General features: G+C 45.8%; 1 protein-coding gene and 1 long non-coding RNA gene across 4 annotated transcripts in view; one reads left to right on the top strand and one right to left on the bottom strand.

The window, feature by feature from the left end:
- Nucleotides 1–608, top strand: part of THAP12 (THAP domain containing 12) — an 11,219-nt gene extending 10,611 nt beyond the window's left edge. The window contains exon 5 of the mRNA XM_029915636.1: nt 583–608. Coding sequence (XP_029771496.1) covers nt 583–608 — 26 coding nt within the window. The remainder of the gene's footprint in view (nt 1–582) is intronic.
- Nucleotides 609–639: 31 nt separating this feature from the next.
- Nucleotides 640–10,107, bottom strand: LOC115306881. Of its 3 annotated transcripts, XR_003915474.1 has the most exons (5): nt 6,487–6,629; nt 5,829–6,067; nt 1,836–1,940; nt 1,580–1,751; nt 640–994 (listed from the first exon to the last, which is right to left on the bottom strand). It is a non-coding gene; the product is annotated as an uncharacterized LOC115306881 (long non-coding RNA). The 3 variants fall into 3 exon arrangements; XR_003915473.1 differs by lacking the exons at nt 1,580–1,751; nt 6,487–6,629 and adding an exon at nt 10,012–10,107 and having other exon boundaries at nt 1,790–1,940; XR_003915472.1 differs by lacking the exon at nt 1,580–1,751 and having other exon boundaries at nt 1,790–1,940.
- Between the last annotated feature and the right edge of the window lie 11,179 nt (nt 10,108–21,286).

Genomic DNA, 21,286 nt, shown 5'->3' with positions numbered 1-21,286 from the left:
TTGGCCCACGGAACTACAGTGTCCTTATTTGTAACTATACATAGGTACACTTACAGAGTTAAGTTAATCAAATTTACTAAAATTAAAAGTAAAAGGGCATCTATAAACGCATGTGTAGTTTTTTTTTTAAATGCTATATTTAAACAGTTTGCAAAATATGCTAGAAAATAGATTTAAGATTCAGCAAATCTAATTGGAAGAATTTTTGCTTTTGATATATCCATTCTCATTTTGGGGGAAAAAAAGCTACACAGTTAAAGCCTAACCTAGGATTTGTTACCTGAAAAGTGAGAACAAATGCTTTGTTAATAATTTTGTGCAATTTTTATTTAATTCTTAACAAAAACCCTGAGATAAATAGTAATTGAGTTGAAAGAGACCCTTGAGGTCAGTTTCTCTGCAATAACTTAATTGGATCTGGTTTTTATTTAATTTTAGGGACAACTATTCTTAAGTGCTATTTCAAGTAAGTGATTCATAAAACAGGAAAATTATATTTGCAGTGTTTGTTAATATTTGTATGATACCTTAGAGCTTATCATTCAAGTTCTCTGAAAAAAACAAGTTATTCCCATTTTTCAGTTGAGCAGTCAGACTCACAGAGGTAAATGAATTGCCCCAAATTATATAGCTAATAAGTGCCAGAGCCAGATTTTTCAATCCTTCAATCCTAAAATTGATTACGAAAGCCACATCATTCTTATGGGTTGTAAGAGAAATATTTGCTTTAGGAATAGGCTGCTTTTATGTTCCTGCTTTATCCATTGCCAGCTTTCAGCACAGCATCTTTAGAATGTGCTCATTATAGTCGACGTGGGTTCTTTGCAGGAAAAAAAAAAAAGCCTGAGACTTCACAAACTGGGCGTAGAAATGCTGCCAAGACACTACCCCAAAGGATTGTAGATCCAGGTCCGCTTATTTCACGAGAGTGGGTGCAGCTGTCTGCTTGCTGGAATCGAATGCTCCTCCGTAGCCAGCTTTTTGTGGCCAGAAACTACAAAGTAATTTTTAGTACAGATTAGCATAAAAATCTACCAGATGGGTTTCAGGAAACAATTACTAGCTTAGAAACAACAATAAGTGTGATCTATAGGTTGGTTAAAATGGCAGTTACTTTCCAGGCTTTTTTAAATGCCCTTTATTTCTCACCGTGAGTACTATATAAATAGAACACACTACCTGCCACTGTATTTAGTTCTATAAATTATTTGGACAGGGTGAACAACAGACTTCAAAACTACGTAGAGGTAGTAAATTTGCCCTTTGTAATGAGTTTGAATTTACAGTAGTAGTTTAAACATCTGGAAATTTAAAGTCTTAATTCATTCCAAATGTTCAATGAGGGTATATTGCAAAGAGGATATTGTAATTGGGAGGGAGGGGTCAAGAAAACTATTGACTCAATCTGAAGCCTTTCTAATTTTCTCTGTATACATTAATCACATAAAACCTGAGAGGCTGACAGTTCAAAACGGTAGTGATGGGCCCAGATATCTTAAGTTGGCATGCTTATTTATAGAAGAATAACTTCTAAGAGAGGGCAGTTGTAACAAGGATGAGGTTTAAATGCTGTTCTTACCTAAGATATAGCCAGATAGTGCTGCTGTGTTCTCTGTTTCTTCTGGATATGAGGTGGGCTTTTTTATAATTGTTATTTAAACTGGACTGAGGGGAGCCGAGCCCTGTGACTTATAAATTGTAATTTTGATTAATGCATCTCGTAATCCAAGAATCTGGTCTGCAGCCAGCACCTAGCATGAGACCAAGCATTCATTTAGTGCACACTTACTGACTCCCTACTGGTTGGTCGTTAGGTGCTGGTTTGATTTTCTTACAGCAAAATGGTTGTGGCCGCAGGAGGAGTCGTAGTGCTGGTCTGTGGCGGCTGCTCCTAAGTGTTCATTCTCTGCCAGGGCTGAAGCTCTTTCAACTTTCCCATCCTGTGAAAAAGATAATATTATCCCCACTTAGATTTTTTTCAGGTGAAAACCTAAGGATTAGAAAGTCAGGCGGCTAATGAAAGTTTGAACCAGGATTTCAGCGTGATGGAAATGTTTACAAATCTAATTTATTGTCTTCTATGTTTGCTTTTCATGCTAATTTTAAATACAATCTTGAATGCCTGTAGTGGTCAGTCTTTCTAGCTCCAGGCATGAGGCTATGTGTCAGGGATACAAAGATGAATGAAGTGGAGCCCATGCCTTGGATGCCAAGGTAAATAAGATTGATCCCATACTTGAGGGAGCTGTCACCCGGGGAAGCCAGACCTGCAGGTCAGGATCTGCCAGGAATGAGGCTAAAAGTAGGGTATTGGTACAATTGATCATCTCGACCAGAGCATTTTGGAGAGTGTAAGGAGGCACTTTAATAGTTAGGCTGGGACAGCAGATAAACTGGGACTCTCCAGAACAAACCAGGACTTCTGGTCACCCTAGCTCAAGGAAAATCCACAGCGTGAGTGGAGCTGACTGGAGGAGGTGATGCCCCAGGTACACTCGGAGCGCAAGGTGTGAGGCCTGTTCTTGCGCTCGTCATCACCCTCACACCCTTGCTGTTCGCCCTCCAGACCTCAGCTTAGATTGCCCTTTTCTGGAGGCTTCTGGTCCCTGAAGTCTGAGTCAAGTGGCCCTTACAAGCCTGCTCCCAGGCTTGCCCGGCTCTTCCAATAAATGTAAGCCCTGTGAGAACCTGTGTGGTTTCTACACGTCTCCCTACTTGTAGCTAAGAGGAGACGGTAGGCAGCAGCCTTTGCAGCAACCTATAAAGGCAGCAGTGTTGTTTTCCCACATACTGCCTCACTTGATTGAGAATGGTGTATAAATCTAAGCCAACTTGACCAACAATTGCCAGTAAGTAAGTCCGGTTGGAATAGGTTTGGAGCCACAGAGAAATGGACATTTGTAAGAATGGATCCACCTTGGAAGATTGTGTGTACGTGGGACTACGTGACTCTAAATGGTTTTAAATTAGTCCCTCGCTTCTCAGAAAATGTGACTTGTTACCTGAGTATTAGAAATATACCTGTATACCGTTGACCCTTGAACAGCGCAGGGATCGGGGTCACTGACTCCCCTGCCCAGCTGAAAGTTGTGCATAGCTTGAGGCTCTTCAAAATCGTAACCAATAGCCTCCTATCAACTGGAAACCTCACTGATAACATAAAGAGTTGATTAACACATAATTTGTATATGTTGCTTTGTACTTTATTCTCACAACAATATCTAACTTTATCTTATTTTTTTTGGTATTTCTAGGTTATGCAGTTCATCTATGAATGTTTTCAAATTGTCTCAAATCTCCAAAAAAATTTCCCAGTAAATTTATTGAAAATAATCCACTTGTAAGTGGACTCCTGCAGCTCACACCTGTGTTGTTCAAAGGTCAACTGTTAAGTTCTTCATTTTCCCTCAAAAAAACAGTAGATAATCATTGTGATGTTCAGTATCCTATTTAAGGCTTTCAAGGTACCTAATTAAGATAGAATACTTCTTCCTCAAACCAGTATTACACATTTTATACTGTTAAAATCTACATGGCAGAGTTTTAGAGCCGGAAGGAGTTTGGTAAACTATCAAGACAAACTCTAATTTTACAGAGGACTGGACAGGGCCTCTTGCTCCGGATTATGCCACTCGGTGGTGATGGAGGCGGAGGGAGAACAGAAGGGCTCCCACAGTGTTGTGTGCTGTCGAAGATGGAGAGCGAGCCTGAAAGAGTCCCTTCTTGGCAGGTGAGCAGTGACCACCCTTTAAATTGTTGGTAATGTAAACGGTAATCCTGTAAGTATGTCAGCTTTCTAGGAGAGAGATTTGTTAAGCAGACCGGGGTCTGGGGTTAATTCTTGGCACTTTTCTGTTTTGTTACTATAAAATTTTTATAAAATACTTGGTATTGCTTACATCTTATTTGGCAAATTCCTATTCTTGGTAATATTATTTTTCTTCAGAAGAGTACACATGGTTAGATTATGGACTTACAAAGCCTTTTTCCTAACCAAAAAAGAAAAAGAAATGTTGAAAGCTTTCCTTATAATTGCATCTTGTGGGATTTGGGCTTCATTTTGGTAAGAGCAGCTATTATGTATTGAGTGCTTACTATGCACCAAATATCATATTAGGTACTTTGTATGCATCATACATTTAGCTTCACCATAACCTGATGCAGTAGGTGTTTCTGTCCTCATTTCATGGATCCCAAAGTGACTTGCCCAAGGCCATTCAGTGGTGGAATGGGATTCAGACACTGACCAGCGGGTTCTGGTAGACTAGGTTGCTCCTCAGAATAGAAGTATCCACCTTTTAAAACGTGTGTGAAAAGACTTGGAGAAAAGTACATCAAAATATTAATGATTAACTCTTGGTAATGGGCGTATGAGGAATTATGAATTTTTCTTCTTTGTCATCTACTGTTTTCCAAATTTTCTATAATGTGTATATTTTTCCTATCTCAGAAAAGATTAAATAGCATTCTGGAATAGAAAATTTGAATTTCAAGATGAGTTAAATGGAAACAGTTTTCTTCCAGAAGATTTGTTACTACTTTTCCAGTTCCATTTAACACACATCATGCTGGACATTAGGCCAGGTGTTCTTGCTACAAAGAGAAGATGTTGACACTGGTGGCAGGTGGTTAGGCTGCTAATTCTGAAGGTCCCGCTCAGTAAGTGCACCCTCACCTCTTGTTCCCGGTTACTTCTTACCCACCTCTGCTGTTACCACCGAGTTCACACCACCGTCATCTCTCTTCATCTCTCCCTCCAAGTTTGTTTTCCAGCTCCTAGCCAGAGTGATCAGGGATCACCAGTGGTCTTAGACCAGAATCCAAGCTCCAACGGTGACTCCCTGCATCTGTGTGATCTGGTCCGTGCCAACCTCTGGCATCTCCTGGTCTGATTCTTGTTCACCCTGCCCGGCTATTACGGTTTTGTTTTGGTTTCTCCCACTCACCAAGCTCATTCAGAGAAGCTCGTTCAAGACCTTTATACTTGCTATGCTATGAAGGCTGTTAACCCAGTTAGCTCCTAGTTCACTTTTGCATCATTTTGATCTTTGTTTAAATATTATCTCCACAGAGAAGTTTTCTCTGCCTCCCGTTTCAAAACCAGCCTGCCTTTACTAGTATGTAAGTTCTTCAAGGGCTGAGATCTTGTTGTGTTCACCGCAGTTGTATCCCAATGCCCTAATGAGTGCCTGGCATGTCACTGTATTTGTTGAGTGAATGGCCAAATGATGTGTTCTAGGATCAGTGGGAAATTCAGAGTGGCTGGAGGGTTGAGCGGAGGGGAAAGCAACGAGCTGAGGATGGAAAGGCACATGGAGCTGCCCGATCTCTGAAAGCCACGCAAGTTCCTGCTTAGGAAATGGCCATCATCCTCTGGGCAGGGCATACTCCAAGAGGTGCTCAGAGCCACAGCCTCTTTCCTGTGTGAATTGCCACAGGAGCACAGCCCTTCACAGGTGCCTGTGTAGGGCAGAGTCCAGCCTGCAGTCTCTGGGCATGTTTAGAAAATGGGAGAACACAGTTGAACTAAAAAGCAAACCCCACGTTGGTCACTGTTAATCATAGTTAATAACATCTGTGATTTGTATAGTCTTTCTTCCAAAGTGTTCCAAGTCTTGAGACGTGATCCCTTTGGGGCCCCCCAGGCCATGCCATAATAATGACCTTGGCATGTGAGTCAACACACTCCTCTGCCATATAATACCCTCTTATTTATCACCCGTCTTACCCCTTCCTTTCCAAGTCAAGTAGTTTCTGCCTTGTTTTTTCTTCTCTTCCTTCCCTTCTCAAACCACAACCCATATAATTTTCATTGCCCTCTTTAGTACCTGTTTGTGTCTCGGCTCCAGCCTTTTTATAGAGAGGGGGAGCCGACCTGGAACGGCACGGAGGGAGAGATGTGTACTTTAAAATTGCCTCCGTTTTGTAGTGGTGTTTTCCTCTGGGCTGCAGTTCCTATTCCAGCTTTGCAGTCTCCCTGGATGATAGATGACTAAACACAAAGGCAGCTGCTGGTGCTTTAAAATCATTAGCGGTCTCGATGCTCATTCGAGGTTAAAGTCTCTACCTGTAGTAGGAGATTTTTCGGTATCCTTAAATAATAGAATGAAGGTCATGGTTTCTGCAGTGCTTCATATAATGACACTTTTACTTAGGAAGGAATTTAATATTTATTGGCTGCCTCCTGTATGCCAGGCACTGTGTGAGATACATTATGTACATACTCTCATTTTAGACTCACATTTTGATGAGGTTGATACATTAGCCCCACGAGAGAACTGAATTTCAAGGAAATTATTTGCCTGCAGTCACATGGTCTGTGTCTGTCTAAAGCCAGAGCCTGTGTCTTTGCAAAACACTGTGAAGCTAGCCTCAAACCCCCACCCTACCCCCAGCACTTGAGAGTGCACCCAGAGTCTTCACAGACATTATGTCCTATTAGTATGCATGACAATCTGTGAGATTCATGGTGTCATCCCCACTGACTTGCCAAAATACAGCTCCACTGGGACTCAACTTCATGTCTCCTCTAGCTCTGTGGCTCCGTGATTCAGAGTCTGGTGTTCGGGGAAGGGTCCTGTGCACATCACTGTGCTAGATGAGGGATCTGAGTCCAGCTCTAGGAAAGTTGGAGCATTGGTGGGCTATGTGTCATAGACCACAACTACTGTGACATCAGTGAGAGCAGGGATGTGGCTGCTCATTCCCCTGGGGAGGCCTGGATGAGCCCGCTATCCCTTCCCTGCTGGTGAGAGTGGAGGCAGGCCTGACTGGGGCCAGGAAGCATCTGAATGAGAGTAGGGGCTGAGCTGGACACACCCAGCAGTGAGGAGTAGAGGTTTGGTGTGAGGACAGTGAGCCGGTGCTGCTGCTCGGGAGCAATGTGGCACTGGGCAAGCCAGTTTACCTTCCTGACTTCAGATGTCACTCTGCTCATTGTGCAGGCATGGGCAGACCTCACCACAGCTCGGAATGCTACTTTGGCTGACCTGAGTGCTGGTTATGGTTAAGTACCCCAGGACACGCAGGAAGCATTGATGACGTGAAGAACCTGGAGACTCACTTCTGTGCCCTTAAGAGAGAGGTTAGGCAAGTTGCTGCCCCTCCCTGGGCCTCAGTCTTCTCATTTGTAAAGCCAGGATGCGAATCTCTCCATGATTAAGGACAAAGTGTTCAGTCGGTTAATATGTGCGAGCCTGTCACTGAAATGCTCTGATAGAAAAACGCTTCCAGATGAAATGAGGAAAGGATGAGAACACCAAAGGACCCGCAGAGATGTCTTGGAGGAGTGTGGCATGAGTGGGTCTTAAGGGATGGACAGGGGTCAGCAGGGAAGGATGTAGAGTTCGGTGGATGGCGGGGGCAGCGGACCAGGAGTCCTTCCAGACAGGGGGGACGCCTGCTCTATCTCTTCCCTTCCCATCGGATTCCATTAGCGCCTCCCACGCTCACAGCTCCAGCCGTCAGCTCTCCGCTCTGAGAGGCTATTAGTTATGAGACACACTTCCAATTAAATAGCAGCTTTTAGGGGGATAAAAGAATACCTCCACTATAAACACACATTGGTTTTAAGTTGCATCTCAGTTTCAAAACCATTAAGTTGTGGGGGGAAAGTGTATCTTAGAATTGAGAAAATACTGAAAATGTCACTTCAAAATAAATACTACCAGAAAAAGTTCGTCATGTGGGGCTTGAGACCGATATTCGTGTTCCCGTTCTGCCACATATTAGCTTTAACATTCTGGGTAAGTCGCTTGATTTCCCAAAGCGTCAATTCATTTTTGAAATGGTCTATAAATTGCCTGGGCAAAGGAGGTGAGCAGTTAAAGTTATTTGAATCTGAATGTTGATTCAATTTGGAAAGAGATCTATAGAACATATTTTGTCTGATTAGGGGTTGCCATAGTTAAAACCCCATGAACCTTTATGTTGTCATTTTAGGATAGTATAACACAGAGCAGTGGTTCTCAGCCAGGGGTGCTCTTAACTGTCAAGTGACGCTGGGCAATGTCAGGCATTTTGGTTGTCACAGCTGGTATGGAGGGGGAGCTACTGACATCCAGTGTGCATATGCTAGGATGCTGCTGAACATCGATCGATGTGAAGGACGACCTCCCAGAACAAAGGACTTTCTGGCCCCAAATGTCCACAGCATGAGGGTATGAAGTCCTGACATAGAGGTTAGGAATATTGATTGAGGAGCCCAACTGTCTGGATTGGAACCCTGGCTCTGCCACCTGCCAGCTGTGTGTCGTTGGGTCAGTCCCCTGACCGGTTCTCTGGGCGAGAATAATAAAGGCTTCTGCCACATGAGGTGGTTGCGAGGATTCCTAGGATTTAATGTAGGTCACGAATTTAGAGTGGAGACTAGCTTCCAGGAGGCACCCAGTAAGTGTCAGATGTTAAGGAGTTGAATAAGCACTAGAGTTTGTAAATATGTATTTGGTGACCAGAACTAGGACCTCAGATAAGTGAGTTAACTCCTTGTGCCTCAGCTTCTCCATCTGTTAAAAATGTGATGGAGGGGCACCAGGGTGGCTCAGTTGGTTAAGCATCTGACTTTGGCTCAGGTCATAATCTCACAGTTTGTGCGTTCAAGCCCCATGTCAGGCTCTATACGGACAGCCTGGAGCCTGCTTTGGATTCTAGGTCTCCCTTTCTCTCTGCCCCTTCCCCTACTCACACACTGTTTCTCTCTTTCAAAATAAATAAACTTAATAAAAAGAAGTTTAATGTGATGGAGATCAAATGAAATCAAGAATGTGATAGCACACACACACACAATTTAGTGGAAAATTTTACAAAGACATTTGTGTCATTACTATCGCCTCAAACGCCAGTGAGAGAACGTCCTGGGGTGAAGCAATAAACTCTCCTGGGCGGGGCTGTAACTCAGAAGGAACAACAGAGAGAGGAGGCGCTCAGAGCAGCTTGTTGCTGGCCCAGCAATGAACGGCACCTTAAGTACATCCTCAGCTGCGAGGCCAGGAAGTTGCCTTTATTGCATAGTTATGTGCAGCCTGAGCCCCGGCTCCACATACCACTTTCCCCAGAGGAGTGCTTGGCGAATCAGCATACACGCCTGTTCTGCAGGCTCTACGCTCAGGGAAAAACAACAGCTTGGATGGAAAGAAAGTTCTGCAAGCCCTTGGCCAGCAATCTGTTCCTGCTCTGCCTGTGTCTTCCCTGGCCCGTTTTCTCAGCACAGAGACGAAGGAACTGGATTGCTGGCCTGGACTACAAGCTCCGCCCGGACTCTAGCTCTAACCGTACAGGATTGAGTGAGGGTTATCGTTAACAGTTCTGTCAGCCAACAGTTACTTAGCAGAATTGTGTCAAGCAGTTTACATTAATAAGCTCATGTAATTCATAGAACAACCTTGTGAAACACTGAATATAATGTCCATATCACTGATGGTATCCTGAAGCTCAGAGACATTGAGTAACTTGCCCAAGAATGCATAGAGGCGGGTCCACACTACTGCTGACCAACACACTGCAGTACCCCAAGCCAGAATGTGCAAAGAGCCTGGGAAACACTAGGCATTTCATATTTGTTCACTGAGTTTAACGAATGAATGCCCAAAGGCAGATCACAAAGTGGCTTGTCCTTTCTCCAGCTCTGTCCATCCCTGCCTCTGGTCACCTCATCCCCTCCCCTTGCCTGGGCTCCCGGTGCCTGCTCACTCTGGCCAAGAGCTTGGCACCACTGGGCAGTAAGTAAAACTGTCCTCTGAGGGACCTTCTCGGGCAGCAGCAGAGACTAGCCCTTCCCGCTATTCCCAGTGGTGAGCTGGCTCTGTGTCAAGCTGGGGGGCTTGGGCACACAGGTGAGTCATCTTGAGCACCTGGTCTGAGGGGGGGCCCCACATCTGTGGGAGGTCAGTGGGGTGAGAGGGAGACTGATAAGAATGCCAGCTAGTTATAAGCAGAGTGATAAAAGCAACCCTTGAAAGGGAAAGGCTCAGAGAGGCCTTCCCTGGGGGTGAGGATACTTTGAAATTTGCATACCTACATTTGGTGTGGACTGGGCCACCGCAGCCTTCCCATCCATCCCAGTTATCCTCCTCCATCAGTGTCCTGGCACCACAGAACTGAAAACGAAGCAATTGTCTGTCTAGCAGTCCAGAATCTGCACTGGGGAAGAAGGGAGAAAGAAACTACTGCTAAGTACCTACTATGCCAGGTACTCTCATCTGCTTTAACGTAATACTCTAAGTAGCCAATAAGATAGACACACCCATTGCAGAGTTAGGGAAAATGAAGTTCAGAGAGGTTAGGCAATTTGCTGAAGGTTCCAGAGGAAATTGCTTATCGGGATAAACGAGTCAGTTGGCCTCTTTCTGTTTTGGATCCTTGGGCAGGTCCACCCCCATACAGCCTCTGAGAGGGGCCAGTGTTTGGGGTGTCCAGCAAGCTATAGAAGCTGGGTGAGGAGTGAGGGCGGCTCAGTTTCTGCAGACCCCCACAAGGTTCTTTGGTCAAAACAATTCCAGGGATGGGTGCCAGTGTGGCTCAGTTGGTTAAGCATCCAACTTCAGCCCAGGTCATAGTTTCCCGGCATGTGAGTTCAAGCCCCATATCAGGATCCAAGCTGACAGCCTGCTTCGGATTCTGTGTCTCCCCCTGTCTCTTCCCCTGCCCCACTCGTGTTCTGTTTCTCTCAAAAATAAACATTTTTAAAAATAAAAAACAACTCAAGGGAGTGCCCACCTTCTCTGGAGTGCCCATTGGAGACAGTCTAAAGGGCAAGGGCACATAATATAGTAAGATCCACATTAATTAATTAATAATATGTGCAGATCCACATCCAGAGGTGGGCATTTTTCTCAGTGGGGTTGGACAAGGGTAAGAGCCTGAGGGAGAGGCTTAGAAGAGAAGGATTTCCCCCCTGTCCCTGTCCCTGGGACTGCCCAAGATCAGGCCAGCAAACTGCTTTGGGACCCTCGGTCAGACCTCCAGAGCGGAAGGTCTGCCTGCGCCACCCACAATGAACAGAATTGTGGACACACGTATAACAAGCTACTGCATCACCCACTATTGACCTGAGCACAATCACCCCTCTTAGTTTTCCACTCTATCCCTCCCTTCTCCCTCCCTCAGTCATTCCTCTGTTTCACTCAGCAATTACTTTCTTTCAATAAGTGTCTGGGGACACTTGTCAGGCACCTGTAGAATTTTGCCAGGATCCAAGACGCCTTCCTCATAGTGCAGAAAGCATAAGACCCAAGCCTTGACAATGAGTTAGAACTTTGGCAGGTAGAAATGGGTTAAAACAGTCCAGATGAAAGAGATGGTGTGACTGAAGACAAAGTATAGTAAGATCTGTAAGAAGTGTGAGCAATAATTTGTTAGGCAGAACAGGGTTTCCCAAGAATATTTGACCACAGAGCATCTCATAGTGACCTTAGGAGTGCACTTCAAGAAAGACTGAGGCGGGGCACCTGGGTGGCTCAGTCGGTTAAACATCCGGCTTCGGCTCAGGTCATGATCTCACGGTTCGTGGGTTCGAGCCCCGGGTCAGGCTCTGTGCTGACAGCTAGCTCAGAGCCTGGAGCCTGCTTCAGATTCTGTGTCTCCTTCTCTCTCTGACCCTCCCCTGCTCACACTGCCTCTCTCTGTCTCTTGAAAATAAATAAAAAACATTAAAAAAAAAAAAAAGAATGAGGCAGACAGAATAGTGAGTGTAAAGGCATCTGTGCTTGCTCCTAGAGGTGGTGATTCTCAGCATCTATTTCACAGAATACTGGCCCTGAGAGGTTCTCTGTGGTCCCGCAGTAAGTGTGGGAAGTGCCACATACACATACAGTGTCCTCCTCGGGATTCAAGGCTACACCCCCACGCCCCCAAAATACTGCAGCAAACTTTGCTTAACCCTGCATAGACCAAACTTACTTTACCACGAATCCCTTTATTTCAGGGAACATTTTTATTTGGGGGACTAGAGGGTTAATTTTTTAAAAATTTAAAATGTACTTATGAATGCATTTCAGACAGGGCAGTAGGATATCCTGTGAAACGTTTTCTTTCCAGCCTTGGCTCCCTTAGACCCAGTTTTTTTCCATGGGATAGCTCTTCTGTATCTTCCCAGAGAGTTCTAGGGTACACAGGATGTAAGCATATATTTTTTTTTTCAAAATGCACGTGAAGGCAACTGATAAGCACATCTCTTCTGCAGGCGTATTCCATCCTAGGATACAGGATATGCGATTAGGCATTCCTCTAGTAATGGCATCAAGATCTTCCCTAGTCTTAGGGCGCCTGTGTGGCTCAGTCAGTTGAGCGACCAACTTCAGCTCAGGTCATGATCTCACGGTTCATGAGTTGGAGCCCTGCATCAGGCTCACTGCTGTCAAGGCAGAGCCCACGTGGGATTCTCTGTCCCCCTCGCTCTGCCCCTCCCTGACTAGCACTCTCTCAAAAATAAATAAACATTAAAAAAAATATCTTTTCTGGTCTTTCCTAGTCTTTTGTTCATTTGGGGTTGGTTGATGTGGCCTGCTGGCTAAATCTGGCCCTCTTTCTTTCTTTCTTTCTTTCTTTCTTTCTTTCTTTCTTTCTTTCTTTCTTTTCTTCCTTTTCTTCTCTTCCTTTTCTTTCTTTCTTTCTTAGCAGAGAGTCCCTATGGTTCTCAAGCCTAAAATCGTTACTGTCTGGTCCTTTATGCTCCAAACAATGCTGTAATGACTATCCTTACCTGTTCTTGCAAACACTTGCAAGTAGATCTCTCATAAATATATCCTAGTTGGTCTAAGCCAATCTGAGGGACACAGCTCACCGTTTAGTTGATTTTTCTTTCGTTTTAAGTAAGGTTAAGCATCTTTCCACAGATATAAAAATGTTTATTTTTCTCTTTTTTTGTAAATTTTCTTTCCAATTGAATAAAGAATATGAACAAGGGTATTTTTCTTCCTGTTTTATAAAAATATTAAAGGAATTAGCATTTTGTCTGACTTGTGTATAAATGTTTCCTCCATTTTTCATTTGTCTGACTTTGTTTATGGGCTTTTTTTTCCCCCATGCAGAGATGTTCTCAGTGAACAGGTACTGACAGCGTAGGGGGTGGCAAGACCTGACCCAAGCAGGTGGTTCTTGTTTTTGGAGCCTCTGTTTTGTTTTAGGTTCTGGGAATCTGGTGGTGACCAAGACAGGCAGAGGCTCTGCTGTGACGGTGATGATGGGACAGTGGGACAGTGCTCAGTGAGAATGTCACAGGGATACCTCCCCCTGTGGGGGTGCTGCCCACAGGTCCAGGCTGCAGGAGGAGTGTTAGAACGGTGATTCATACAAGGCCAGACCTCAGAGAGATGGAGGTCTCAGAGTTCAGGTTCCTGATGCCCACGGCATCCCGGTTGGTAACGAGGCACCTGGCACAGCCATGTCTGGCTGTTGGAGGGCAAGGACGAGAGTCCAGGAAGTCTCCTTGATAGAAAGTTGCCCTATCAGGGTCTGCCCAAGGCAGGAGTTTTGTCTCTTTGTACAGAGGAGGAAAGCGACTCCCAGGGCTAAGCCCTGGCCCGTAGAGACTAAACTGGAAGTCTGAGTGGTTAGCACTGGTTGCGGCAGTGGTGAAGTGTTGCTCTAGGAGCAGCAGAGGATGGGAGGAAGATGCTGACCTCTCCTGGAGTGAAGGCCTCTCCCTGCTCCTCCGCGGCCCTGGCCTTGTTCACACAAGAATAAGAGGGACAGAGAACCACATGTGCAAGATGGGGTGGCAACCAGGGAGGGAGGAGGGGCAAGAGGGAGACGCGATGAGAGAGAGAGGCTGAGACCCTCGGGCCTTGAATGCCAGGCTAAGGGGCTAGAGGCTGATGGGGGTGATGAGGGCCAGGAAGTCTGAGAGCTGCTTCCCTGTCTGGAGCCTCCCTCCCGGGGCTCCTTGCAGGCAATGACGAGGAAGAGGAGGGGGCCGTGGGGAGAGCCAAGAGCTCACAAAGGTTCTGCTGTGCTTGGCCAGGGCCTCCGCCAGAGCCCACTTGCCTGCTTGCTTGCTCCGAGGGAAGGATCTGATTCAGACAAAGGTGGTGGCCCGGGGCTCAGGGCCAGGCCTACTGGCTGGCAGCCCAGCACAGCACCCCCACTCCAAGGTCCCCATCCTGGGGCCTCCTCATTCCTCTTTATTTTGGTGCTCCCTGTTAGACCCCAGTGAAATTCCACAGCCTTGAACTGAGGACTTACTCAGTGGTGGGAGGCCAGCGCTCACCTGAGAAGCTGAGGAAGGGGGGTGCACAGGATGGCCCAGTGGGCACTTCATTGAGAAGGAAGCACATGGAAGCTGCCCCACACTGAGACCTACTATGTGCTAAGCACCAGGCATTTGTAGGGTTCATATTCAATCCTCTCAACAAGGTAGCAAGGTAGGTGTTATTATTTCCATTTTACAGATGAGAAAAGAAAATCCAAGAAAGACTAAGTAACTTGTCCAGCCACGATAGTGAGTCAATAGTAGGGCTAGAATTCTAACTCAAGTCAGCCCTGCCTGTGAATCTAATCTCTACTTAAACCCTAGAGTGCTTAGTGTGGGATATGACCTCATGCTTTGCATGTGTCTGGCACAGAGAGAGGTTCCCGTGAAAGTTGACTTTATCCTGTACTCTCTCTGCTCGAGCTGGTGAACCTCATGGCAATTCTTCAGGCCAGTAATCTTCCTCTCAGGTTAGTGATGCAAGCTCAGAGAGGCCAAGCAACTGCTCAAGGTCACAAAGCTTTGCAGCAGAGGATGGGGGAAGTCAGGGAAAACTTAGAAGTGAGTGGGGTGGAGCGAGCTAGCCCAAGTAATGACAGGCGTTTTCAAGATGCCCAGGGTGCCAACCGAAGACGGGGGGCACCCCTGGGAGCTGGGTGGTAGCGCTGCTCATGGAGTATTCCACCCTGTCTCTCAGTAGGGCTCTCACTCACCGGAAGAGCAGGGTTCCAATGGCCGGGCTCAGGACACCTACCTGGCCTCATGTGTTTCCTAGGATATGTAGCAAGAAAGGGCCTTAATTGGGGTTATTTCCTCTTCTGTCAGATGAGAGTAGTTGGAATAGGTCTTTGATTTTCTTTTTTAAGCAATTGTACCCTTTTTAATCTTAAATTGAACCTCAATATTCTTTCAACCATTCAACAAATTATTTATTGAGACCTTCCAAGTGCCTGGAACCCATGGCTGACCGGATTTCCTCCTACGTTGAGGCACTTTGACATAAGGTAGAGAAATTACCCTCTGCTCAGGATTCGAATCGGTCAGTCGACCATCTGGGCCACATCCTCATCTGGGAGCCAACCCACCATAGAGTTGGCCTGAGACAGACTCACCATCTGTGCTGACAGGAACCTTAGAGATAGTCACATACTTACAGCCAACCGAGTCACGGATTGGATGATGAAGGCCCGAAGAGTAGACCAGGCTGTGGGTCCCTTGGAGCAATCACTTCATGGCATCATTAATCAAAGAAGCTTTGCAGAGTCCTTAGAGACTGGGCACGTCTGTGAGGAGAGAGAAGCAGGGAGGAGGCATGGCCTGAGCAAAGCCCTCAAGGTAGGAAAAACGCTGGTGGCAGAGGCCAAGCCCCTGCACCTTCTGTCTCCTGCCTGCAGGGCCTTCTGAATAACCTCCCTCTCCTCTGCCCACCCCCACTATCCTCTGCCCAGAGCCAGGGTGCCAGCTTGGGTCTGGTGACAGCAGCCTCAGAGGAGGTGTCTGATGGCTGAAGCCCTCCATTGTAGAAGCGCTGGCATCTTCTACAAGCCCAGCCTTGCCAAGTTGTCCTCCTGCCAAGCTGGAGAGTGGCTGCCTCCTGGGGGCGAGGGCGGGGGGGAGGGGTCCCTCTCCAAGCAGGTAACTTGAACCTTTGCAGCACAGCACCAGCCCATCTCTGGCTACCAGAGCCAGAGCCCTGAAGAGTTATGGCAACATGGCAGGCCCCAGGAGCAGTTTTCAGGGTCAGGAGAAGGAGCTACCGGGAAGAGTTGGGGCTGACAGGCCAGAGACCCAGGGTCTGGCCCCAACTCTTCACTAACTTGCTGTGCGATTTTGGGTAAATCACCTACTCTCTCTAGGCCTCAGTTTTCACATAGGAGAGTGTGACAGAGGGGTGGTTCCTGGAACCCGCGTGGACCGACACAGGGTCTCCGACACAGGCCTCCTTGGTCCGCAGCACTCCTCTCAGGTTAAGGTCTGATTGCCCTGTGCTGGGTGGTCAGGGTGCCTGCCGGCTCTGAATCCCACCACCTGGCCTCCTGCCCTTTCAGGTGGTAGGGAGAGCGGGGCCTGGGGCTTGCTGACTTGGTTCTCAGCTCTCACAGAACATTCTAAATTCAGTGGAACTCCATTGGGTGTGGTTTCCATTGCCTTCAAGATATTCAAGGAAACAGGGTTTTCTTCAACAATTGCAGCAAAGCTTAGGAAGAAGCTGGATATAGAACTCTACTTCCTGTCTGAAGCCCTGAGTTGACAAAACCAATGTGTGAGTGTTACTGTGAACTAAAGGTTTTATTGTTTCTCCCTGGAATTGTTTTTCACTATCCTATCATTTTACTTACTTATTTATTTATTTATTTATTTTTATAGAATGAGGGAATGTCCCTTCTGGCACAAAGGCCTGACCTTCTTTTTTTTCCTTCTTCTCAATGTTCATTTATTTATTTTGAGGGAGAGAGAGGTGGGCAGGGGAGGGACAGAGAAAGAGACAGAGACAGAGAGAGAGAGAGAGAGAGAGAGAGAGAGAGAGAAGGAGAGAGAGAATCCCAAGCAGGCTCCAAGTTGTCAGTGCAGAGCCAGACGTGGGGCTATATCCCACAAACCATGAGATCATGACCTGAGCTGAAATCAAGAGTTGAACACTTAAAGTGACTGAGCCCCACCAGGTGCCCCACTATCATTTATTTACTGTCATAACATATTTATTATTTTTTACTATCATCATATAAAGCATGCTATTGTAAACTTACCACTGCCCTTTTTTTAGAAGGACTGACTGTCCTTTATTGAAATTGTTCCTTTCCCAATTTTCAGCATTAAAATGTCTTTTTTTTTTTTTGGATGCAACGATGGGGTGATAGTGCATGGTAGTTCTTTGAGTACACTTTTTACGAAGTCAGATACATAGAATAGTCATGCTCACAGGTGTCCAGTCTGATGCGTTCCCACTAAGTGAACACATTGCAAAACCACCACCCAGATCAGGAACAGAACATAGCGACAGTTCTTTTTCGAATGTTCTTTCCCAAGCAAAATAAGAGTTGGCAACTTTACGTTGTTCTCCTCACTATTTAGAATGTATCCATCTGTATCACCAAACATTCGGGGGCCTTCTGGGCTAGATGATCTAGCAGCCTGTGCAGTGTGAGCACTCCGTGGCGCTGCCTGAGCCCTCAGGCCGCATCTTTGGTGCTGCACCAACCAGAGGGAAATAGGTCTGGCCTAGGACTCCGCCCACCCAATGCCTGAGGACAGGGAGAATCTGGCCAGAGATCCCTCCAGATGTGGAACTCAGTACTGCTGGCTGCCGAAAGCCAGGACCAAGGGACAGTGAAGAGGAGTGGCTTTGGGCAAGAGATGCGGGGGCGGGGGGTGGGGGTGGGGGGGGGAATGAATCATTTCTTCCACCCAGGCCTCTCCAGCCGCTTTTCATTAGCCATTACTCTTCCCTTCCACCCACTCCCATTCCTGCACACCTCAGAATCCCTAGGGGCTCTTTTGTATACCAACATTGCCATCCCCTCTCCCCCAACCCAGGTCCCAGGTCATGCTTCCCAGACTCAGGAGATCTTTCTCTATCTCTTGTTTGTCTTTGTTGATTTATGGAGAAACCCTGGCACCTTTCTGAAAGATTAGGACATTTGTTCATAATCACACGGCAGGCAGGGAGTCCAGGAGGCCACATCCGCTCCACCAAGGCAATGCACATTTATCGAGGACTTGCTTTGTTCCAAAAACATAGGTAAGGGCGATTGTAAGGAAAAAGAGCCTTTCTGTTCAATAAGTGTTAAGTGTCACTTTGTTCCATAAGCCTGTGCCCAGTCCTCACTGCATACTGACCATTCACGCGTTCAGCATAGTTACTGAGCTGCTTCTCTGTGTCACTTGGCTGTAGTTACTGTCCTTGGAGAGTTCACAGCCTGGTGGAAAGATAGAATACCCACAAGATGAAGCTAGACAGTGATCACAGCAAAGTGGGATAAGGGATGAGGGGAAGGAAGTGTCATATGAGGTTGTAGGGACCATGGGAGGCTTCTGGGAGGCATCTCATTTGAATTTGCCTCGCAATAGATGAACTACATTCCACCTACTACTCAACTTAGCTCCCCAGAGTCCCCCCAGAACATTCCTCTCTGCTACCATTTCGGTATTGGTCAGTATTAGGCTAAGCCTTCTGTTAAAAATGACCTCTCTCCTGCCACTGGTAGCCTTGGCTTAAGGGCTTGTTGTCACTCAATTAAAAAAACAGTGTGCACGCATATAATTTAGAAAGCAAGCACAGCTTGTAATGGAAGGCAGCCGTTTCTCAGCTCAAAACACGCATGCGCAGACACGTGTGCATTTTCTGCTCTATAGATACCACTGCTTTCAACTCTCAATTACTTGCCTATATTGCTACTTCTTGAATTTTTAGTTTTAGGTTTCTTTCTCCTTGCTTTCCCTACACCCACATGTCCATTTTGTGTCCCCCACCATCTGTCCAGTATAAGCACATCTCAAATTCGTTTGGAAGACCACTCACCGTTTGGATTATTAGGCCATATAAATGCTGTTGACAAGTGAGCCATGTAATATTCTATGCTTACTTTTCCTTTCCTGCATAACAATCACAGTTATGTAATCTCGCAACATGTTTAAGTGTATTGGAGAGTCTACCAATTTCATTTTCGGGGCAAAATCTCTTCCAGAGTCTTCCATCCTGTTCCAGTGAGGATTGGTTGCTTTCTATGGCACAACCATTGGCCTGGGGACTCCTCTGTCCCCTCCTTTGTGGCATTTTCTCTTCCTTAGATACCGTGTCCTTCTCTTTCCTGGTTTACTTACTTGCTCATTTCTGCCAAAGCACATCCTCTGGCAGCTTCCTGAGAAGGCGTGCAAAGAGATCTTACATGACTAAATATGTCTTTATTCTCTCTTCAGTCTTTATAATCATTTGGCTGGGCATAGAATTCTGGAATGGAAATAATTCCCCTCAGAATTTCAAAGGCACTTTGCCATTGACTCCTAGTTCCCATCTTGCTATTTAGAAATCCAAAGCCAGTATGATTCTTAATTTTTTATATGAAGCCTGCTCCTCTTTTTCTTCTGTCTGGAAGTTTCCATGATCTTTGTTCTCAGAGTTCTGAGATATTGATGTCGTGATATCAATCTACGTTTGTCCATTGTGCTGAGTCCTCAAGGGGACTCAAGGGGTCATTTCAATCTGACACATATGTAGTTCAGTTCTGGGACATTTTTGTCTAATCCCTCTTCCTAGAATCCCTGTCATTCATGTGTTGAGCCCTCTAATATCTTGTCTTTTCTGCTTTCCATTTCTTAGCCTTTTTGCTCTGTTTTCTCAAGTTTATATCTAATAATTCTTTTGAGTTTTAATTTTCCACTATCATTATTTTTAATTTCCAAGAGTTCTTTGTCTTGGTGATCATGGATGCAATTAAAGATGCATTAATGATGGTTTTCTCTTTCAAGTCTTCTGCTTTTTGCATAGTTGCTATCTTTCAAGTTTCTCCCTCTGATGTTTGTTCTAATCTCTTTCTTATTAGAAGCTTTCCCTCAGATGTCTACTCACCCTTTGTAGTCTGTTCATATTTAAAAATGGGACACTAAAACACAAACTGGACACCTTACGGATATGATTGGGGCTGAGTGCATGGAGCTGGTTGGCCCATTCCATGTCTTCTGTTGAGCTGGTCAAGAAAAATCTCCTTCAAGCTCCTGCTGGGGCTGGGCCACTATCCCAGCAGCCAGAGTTTGGGTAGTTGAATGGAGAAAAAGGACTAGGGACGTCAATATTGGGTACACAAATAATTACTTAATTCCATTGCCAGAGGGCACCCAGAATAGAGACCCCCTGCTACTCTCTTTTGAGAACAGACTGTTAGTGTTCAACTAAACACTAAGGTGAGGAGGGTATCTGGGAGTCTAATTGCTTCTTAAATAGATTTTCAAGCCATCTTCCTATGTTAAGCCTCCCCACCCACCCATTTTCCAGACGCACCTGGTACAGCCAACTCCTGAACCATTTGGGGATTTCACAGTGTAAATTGGGCTGCTTTTCCACTTTCTCTATTGCCTATTTAGGATTCAATCGCTTACTATTCTTTGTTGGCTGTATCTGGTTTCTAATATTTTGAAAAATCCCTTTACTGTTGTTTTAGTTGGTTTCAGGAAAGACCACAGTGTGTGTTCAACGTGCTATCCTTATCCAATTTCAACTTTTAAGTGAATAGCAACAACACATTTTAGAGCAGGAATTCTCTGCTGCCAATTTATAGAAGTAAACTGAGGGTGACCAGCATATGGAAGAGGCCTTCCCCACTAGTTCTTTACCTGATAAGACCTTTCCTGGCTCTAAAGCCCAGACCCAAAGCCATCCTTTGCGATGCCTTCCTCAGTCTCCCAAGCTTGTATCTGGTTTTACCCAAGTTGAATCTACTGAGTGATAGACATTATAGAACCTTACAGACATTATCCCATTTAAACCTTTACACTTTATAAATACCTATAGAGACTCAGGGGGATCCACAGACCAAGATCCCGCCACTAATGAGTGACAGGATTGAGATTTGAACTCAGGTCTGTCTCCACCACTGAAATTGACATTATCGCAAATTCTGAGGAGTCCCAAAGGAGGAGCTCACATTTTAGTGGGGTGGGGGGGAGAGGGGAGCCAGGTACTGCAAAGGGTACAGGTACCTCAGCCCCAAGCATAGGAAAGGAGTACCAAACAGGAATAAAGAAGCTGAGTGGTGTGCAGATCAGTGGAAGCAGGGCTTCAACCCAAGTGACTGAATCAGGATGGGCTTTCCAGAGGAGGTGACACCTGAGCTCATCACCACACCAGGCTGGCTTCCCTCCTTGCCTAGAGGATTGGCAGTGACAGCTAATAATACCGTTGGTGGTGGTTCAGTTTGTGAGGCACTTTTATGCAAATCACTTTGACATTAGAGAACCTTGTGGGATGAATGTTATCTCAGCCTTAGGCAAGAGAAAATCAAGGCACAGAGAGGTTGATCACCAGCTCCTGGTTCCCCAGCGGAAAATCAGAATTCAAATTCATCTTTTCCAAGTTCAGGCTTTCTGCTTCCCCAACTCTGTCCCAAC

This window comes from Suricata suricatta, chromosome 11 (genome assembly GCF_006229205.1).
Source record: "Suricata suricatta isolate VVHF042 chromosome 11, meerkat_22Aug2017_6uvM2_HiC, whole genome shotgun sequence".
NCBI classification, from domain to species: domain Eukaryota; kingdom Metazoa; phylum Chordata; class Mammalia; order Carnivora; family Herpestidae; genus Suricata; species Suricata suricatta.
Note: the sequence above shows the minus strand (reverse complement) of the source record. Positions and strands in the feature narration are given on the sequence as shown.